A 6,761-nucleotide genomic window follows, 5' to 3' on the forward strand; every position below is an offset into this window, starting at 1 on the left:
GTTCAGGCTGGATATTAGGAAAAATTTTTTCACTGAAAGGGTTATCAGCCATTGGAATGGGCTGCCCAGGGAGGTGGTTGAGGCACCATCCCTGGAGGTGTTCAAAAGACGGGTTGATGTAGTGCTGGGAGGTATGGTTTAGTGATGATGCTCCTTGTTTGTTGTGTGGGTGTCTATTTTTGTCAGTTAGGTTGACGGTTGGACAAGATGATCTTTAAGGTCCCTTCCAACCTAGAAGATTCTGTGATTCTGTGAAGAGGAGACTGAGGGGAGACCTTATCGCTCTGTACAAGTACCTGAAAGGAAGCTGTAGAGAGGCGGGGGTCGGTCTCCCGAGTTACAGACGATAGGACAAGGAGTAATGGCTTCAAGTTGCACCAGGGGAAGTTCAGGTTGGATATTAGGAAACATTTCTTTACTGAAAGGGTTGTCAGGCATTGGAATGGACTGCCCAGGGAGGTGGTGGAGTCACCATCCCTGGAGGTATTTAAGAAACGTGTAGACATGGCTCTTCAGGGCATGCTCTAGTGCCCAAGATTATTGGTTTGTGGTGGGATGTTGTGTGGGTGGGTGATGGTTTTTGGTTTGGTTGTTGTTGTTGTGTGTTTAGGTGGTGGGAGTTGTGATTTTTTTGGTGTTTTTTTTTTTTTGTAGTTGGACTCGATGATCTCTGAGGTCCCTTCCAACCACTACGATTCTGTGATTCTGTGGTAACAGTGATGGAGATGCTTTCCAGTTTTATGCAGGCTTTCTCATAAAAGGCGTCAGGGAAGCGTTGTGTTTCTAAGGAGTGGTGAAGGAGATGAGGCAGAGAGGAGGTGACAGTCCCTTAAAGACAAACTGTAAAGGTGTTGGCTTGGGGAAGGAGTGCAGGGGTAGGGTATGGAAGCAGAGGAGCTTACAGTTTTCAGGAGTTACTGGACTTATCCCCCCTCACAATCCCATCCATGGTGGGATGAGCTCTGCAACTTGTATTGTCCCTGTGTTCTTGCATACTGATTTTTTTGCTCCTTTCTTTGTTAACGTAGCTCTGATTTTCATCCAACCCAAGCCACTGTTTCCAAAGTGTATGACCTGTGAGCAGTTTTCTGACAGTCTGCTCCCTTCACAGTGTCTCTTCTGATGTTGATGGACCCTCATAAAATAATTCATAGATGAGAGAGAGAGAGGTGAAGAAGGTGGCTGGGTGTACAGTGCATAACACTGACTTCACAGTGACTAATTAATGATGGTGCTGCTTAGGGTACTGAAATAAGTTACACATTTCATACGCAGATGTAGACGACTTGTAGGAAGGCTTTCCTTAACTAGAAAAAAATGTAGGCTTTTTCTTGAACTCTATTTTATGCATTGTCTGGTCAAGGGGAGGCAGTGAATAATGAGTAAGTGAATAAAAACATTTAGTTTTTTCTTTAGTTTTGGCTTTAGCAAACTGCGTGACCTTTCCATGCTCACTTCTCCCATGTCGGATTTGTCTGATAATGCTAAATATGTGCTTTTATTTTCTTCAGCTTACACCGTACTCACCAGCCGTGGGGCAGACATGCTCAGAGCCAAGGATGCTCTCCTCCGCCTGCGGCCCCACCACGGCACGTGCCTGGCACAGCTTCCAGCCCCCAGGCTCGCGTGGCGGTCGCTGCACAGGCAGCCACTGCACCCCGAGTGGGCTGCCCTTGCTGAAAAGCAGCTCAAGGGCAAGAATCCCAAGGATTTAATTTGGCACACACCAGAGGGGATCGACATCAAGCCCTTATACTCCAAAAGGGACACGGAAGATCTCCCTGAGGAGCTGCCGGGGGTGAAACCTTTCACTCGAGGACCCTACCCGACCATGTACACCTACAGGCCGTGGACTATCCGCCAATATGCTGGCTTCAGTACAGTGGAGGAGAGCAACAAGTTCTACAAGGACAACATTAAAGGTGAGACACCTGGTTTGGGAAACAACATGGCCTTGCAAAGCAATGGGGAACATTCACATGGTGAATGTAATTATTCCGTCTTATGAGTTTTGATTTCTGATAAGCTTTGCCAGTGGTGCTGTATTTCGTTAGCTCTGGGAAATTGGATCATTTCTGAACGATCCAATTCTGAAGGAATTGTTCAAGAAGGACAGGGAACTGCTGCAGAGGGTAAAGCAGAGGGCTACAAAGATGATTGGGGGCCTGGAGCATCTCTCTTACAAGTAAAGGCTGAGGACTTGGGTCTTTTTAGTGTGGAGAAGAGAAGACTGAGGGGGGATCTGATCAATGCCTTTATATACTTAAAGGGTGGGTGTCAGGAGGGTGGGGCCAGTCTTTTTTCAGTGGTGCCCAGGGACAGGACAAGAGGAAATGGGCACAAACTTGAACATAATGAGGGTGGCAGAGCCCTGGTAGAGGCTGCCCAGAGAGGTGGTGGAGTCTTCTTCTCTGGAGACATTCAAAACCTGCCTGGACACGTTCCTGTGCAACCTGCTCTGGGTGGACCTGCTCTGGCAGGGGGTTGGACTAGATGATCTCCAGAGGTCCCTTCCAACCCCATATCATTCTGTGATTCTGTGAAACTGTCTTTGCTTCATTTTGCTATTGAGGTGAAAAAGTGAATGCGTTAAAAGCTATTTTTAGTTATTCTGCCTTGACACTGACAGAGGCAAAACTTGGCTGCACCCCAGGGTCCAATCAACAGAAATCATGGAGCACCTTACATTCATTTTGTGATTGTGAGAGGAGATTATAGTGGAAAAAATCTGTTCAACTTCGACACTTAGCACTTCAGGGCATTCTGACATTTTGTGTTTCCTCCTCATGTTAAAAGTTTTACATGAACTCATATAAATACATATGAATAGTGTCACTCATGGTGTAGTAGTAAAGCCAGCTTCCTAAAAGTATTCGTATTTTCCTTATTTGACAGCAGTTTTCCCAATATTTCTGTGGAGTATTGTGCTTTGCAGCAATTAGTTTAGCTAATAGCCAGAGTGTTATCACTTAGCACTTCAGTGCATTCTGACATTTTGTGTTTCCCCCTTATGTTAAAAGTTTTACATGAACTCATAAATACATATGAATAGTGTCACCCATGGTGTAGTAGTAAAGCTTCCTAAAAGTATTCGTATTTTCCTTACTTGACAGCAGTTTTCCCAATATTTCTGTGGAGTATTGTGCTTTGCAGCAATTAGTTTAGCTAATAGCCAGAGTGTTATCATAATATACTATTGAGATAGGCACTGTAAAACCACTGCTAAAAAGTTATTCATGATAGAATGAAGCATTTAGCATTTAGAAGTGTTTCACTTTGCTTTACAAATAAACAATGTTTGTCACAAGAGCCAGGGTAACAGTCAGTGTGTGTGTGTTTAATTTGTGATAAAGAGAAGGTAATGTGACCTAATTTATCACACTTGTGTCTCCAGCTAAGCTAAGTAGAATTTATATATATAAGCCCTGATACTGTCTGTCTATCACATTTATAACTTGTGGCTAAACTGTTATTCAGTAATTTGTTAAGCTGATTGTGTGACTCAGCTAGAAGGACTACAATCTCTGGAGACATTCAAAACCTGCCTGGACACGTTCCTGTGCAACCTGCTCTGGGAGGACCTGCTCTGGCAGGGGGGTTGGACTAGATGATCTCCAGAGGTCCCTTCCAACCCCATATCATTCCGTGATTCTGTGAAACTGTCTTTGCTTCATTTTGCTATTGAGGTGAAAAAGTGAATGCGTTAAAAGCTATTTTTAGTTATTCTGCCTTGACACTGACAGAGGCAAAACTTGGCTGCACCCCAGGGTCCAATCAACAGAAATCATGGAGCACCTTACATTCATTTTGTGATTGTGAGAGGAGATTATAGTGGAAAAAATCTGTTCAACTTCGACACTTAGCACTTCAGGGCATTCTGACATTTTGTGTTTCCTCCTCATGTTAAAAGTTTTACATGAACTCATATAAATACATATGAATAGTGTCACTCATGGTGTAGTAGTAAAGCCAGCTTCCTAAAAGTATTCGTATTTTCCTTACTTGACAGCAGTTTTCCCAATATTTCTGTGGAGTATTGTGCTTTGCAGCAATTAGTTTAGCTAATAGCCAGAGTGTTATCATAATATACTATTGAGATAGGCACTGTAAAACCACTGCTAAAAAGTTATTCATGATAGAATGAAGCATTTAGCATTTAGAAGTGTTTCACTTTGCTTTACAAATAAACAATGTTTGTCACAAGAGCCAGGGTAACAGTCAGTGTGTTTGTAAAACCACTGCTAAAAAGTTGTTCATGATAGAATGGAGCATTAGTTTTACCCCAGCCATACACTTTGGCAATTGTTTGAAGCTAATTAAACCTTACTAGTCAAAACAACAGGCTTCTGAGTAATAAATCTGTGACAACTTTGATTTCCCACTTTACAGGCCTTTCTACTCAAAACGTCACTGTTTAGGGCAAGGGAGGAAGAGTTGTTTGGGGATTTTTACCTCTTGTCATACCGTGGTTAGCTAATATGAAGCAATATTAGCTGCTGCTGTATTCTTGCAAGTATTCTTGATTCTTTTCATTTCTAAAACTCTCAGTAAATAAAGAAATGATAAATACAGAGTATTAGAGGTTTGCAAACAAACATTTCAATAGGCAGATTATTCTGAATATATTCTGTCTTACTGCTGAATGTTGCTGCTGAAGTGGAAGTGCTCACATTTGGGTTAGCTGGTAGCACAGCTCCGTTACTCAACAATGTTTGCTGCCAGGAATTTTTCATCTTTATTTATAGAGTTTTGATGTTGCAATATTTAATCTCTCTTCTTCTGTTAATGGTTGCATTAATACTGAATTATTTAGTATAGCTTCTGAATCTGACCTATTTGTAAAGTATTTTTAATACTTAAAATCTTCTGTAATTGGAGGGATGCTGAAAAAAAATTAATTATCAGTTCTCATGATTTCTGAAATTTCCATTTCTTGAAACTAGGCAGAAATTTAATTTTTTGTCATTACACTTTAGCACTAACACCTAGTTTTTTGGCTCAAAGACAATAGCTGGCATCTGACAGTTAAGAGCTCTGCTGACATTGAGAAGGAACAGCAGTGCTGGTGGGAGGGTGAATGCTGGGGGTAGCAGAGTTTCGGATGCTGCTTTCAGGTTGCAGCAACAAGTCTGCCAAGAGCTCTAACTGCCCCGTTCCCTGCTTTATATGAGTAATTTTCTCCTTCTGCAGGTTTAGAAATGCATCACTTTGCTTTACAAATAAACAATGTACGTCACAAGAGCCAGGGTAACAGTCAGTGTGTGTGTGTTTAATTTGTGATAAAGAGAAGGTAATGTGACCTAATTTATCACACTTGTGTCTCCAGCTAAGCTAAGTAGAATTTATATATATAAGCCCTGATACTGTCTGTCTATCACATTTATAACTTGTGGCTAAACTGTTATTCAGTAATTTGTTAAGCTGATTGTGTGACTCAGCTAGAAGGACTACAATATTTCTTTTTTTTCATCTAAAAGCTTTTTTATTTAAAGTTTAGGCCTAGAAGACCTTGGACAGGTTTGGGGAGGGAACAGTGTTGAACAGCAAAAATTGGTTTGTTGTCCAGGCTTAGATAATGTAAAATAAAATTGATAAATTTAGATCCAGTCGTAATGCAAGTCTGTTCAACACTTCTGAATTTCTCTCTCTGTTGTTTTTTTTTTGTTTTCTTTTTTCTTTTTCATTTAGCTGGCCAGCAGGGATTATCTGTTGCTTTTGATTTAGCCACCCACCGTGGTTATGATTCAGACAATCCACGAGTTCGAGGAGACGTCGGAATGGCTGGAGTTGCCATTGATACAGTGGAAGACACCAAAATCCTTTTTGATGGAATTCCTCTAGAGAAAATGTCGGTTTCTATGACAATGAACGGGGCAGTCATTCCCGTGTTGGCAACGTTCATTGTCACTGGAGAAGAACAGGGAGTGCCTCAGGCCAAGCTGACAGGGACAATCCAAAATGACATCTTGAAGGAGTTCATGGTCCGAAATACTTACATTTTCCCCCCAGAACCATCCATGCGGATTATTGCTGACATCTTCCAGTACACTTCAAAGGTATTTATCATTTAAATGTATTTACTTCGGTTATTATATATAGTTAACTATTTATGAGGCACTTTGGAGAACAAAGCAGAAGATGGGAAGACCTGTCATAGTGAAGAATGATGTGGTTTTGGAAGGGGCCGGGAGGAGAAGTGAAGATCCCAAATCACTTACAGCATTAATTTTAAGATTTTTAAGTCAATCCAAATCAAAGTCAGATTAAGGTGAGCCTAATCCTAAAAAGGCGGCGGGAAGCTTGGAGGCAAGTAACAGACAGGCTGTCCTTTGCATAGAAAGTAAGAAGCCACAAACTTAAGAAGCCTTTCACAGCTATAAGGAGGAGTGAAGAGGTAAGAAATCCTGGAGGACTTCTGCTGTGAAATTGAGTATGAAAAGCAGATCATGAAAGGAGGGAAGTCCTGAACTGATGAGTGGAAGTTCAGTACTACCGGTTGTTTCCTTAGCTGTGTTTTTGTTGGAGAGTTGGAACACAGCCTGTAATGGAGAAGGAGATTTATCATGGTGGGTGATAGTTTAAGCACAAGAAATAGCACAAAAAGGTAAAAGCATGTAACATTTAGATCTGCAAATACCATTTAACAGAGATGGGTTGTATTCGCAATCGACAAAGAGTGGATTGTTTGTGAATGTTGGTAGAACAATTATCTGATCCTTCCTTCTTCTGCTGTCATAAAATGGTTTGAGTTGGAAGGGATC

The 6,761-nt window shown here is 41.5% G+C and overlaps 1 protein-coding gene across 1 annotated transcript; it reads left to right on the forward strand.

The window, feature by feature from the left end:
• The first annotated feature begins 1,514 nt into the window (after nt 1-1,514).
• On the forward strand, nt 1,515-6,071 carry LOC106900561 (methylmalonyl-CoA mutase, mitochondrial-like). The gene is made up of 2 exons (XM_014962648.1): nt 1,515-1,922; nt 5,689-6,071. The coding sequence occupies exons 1-2, from the start codon at nt 1,544-1,546 to the stop codon at nt 6,069-6,071; spliced, it is 762 nt and encodes a 253-aa protein (XP_014818134.1). The 5' UTR covers nt 1,515-1,543.
• Nucleotides 6,072-6,761: the final 690 nt, after the last annotated feature.

This window comes from Calidris pugnax, unplaced genomic scaffold (assembly GCF_001431845.1).
Source record: "Calidris pugnax isolate Ruff unplaced genomic scaffold, ASM143184v1 scaffold2102, whole genome shotgun sequence".
Classification (NCBI taxonomy): domain Eukaryota; kingdom Metazoa; phylum Chordata; class Aves; order Charadriiformes; family Scolopacidae; genus Calidris; species Calidris pugnax.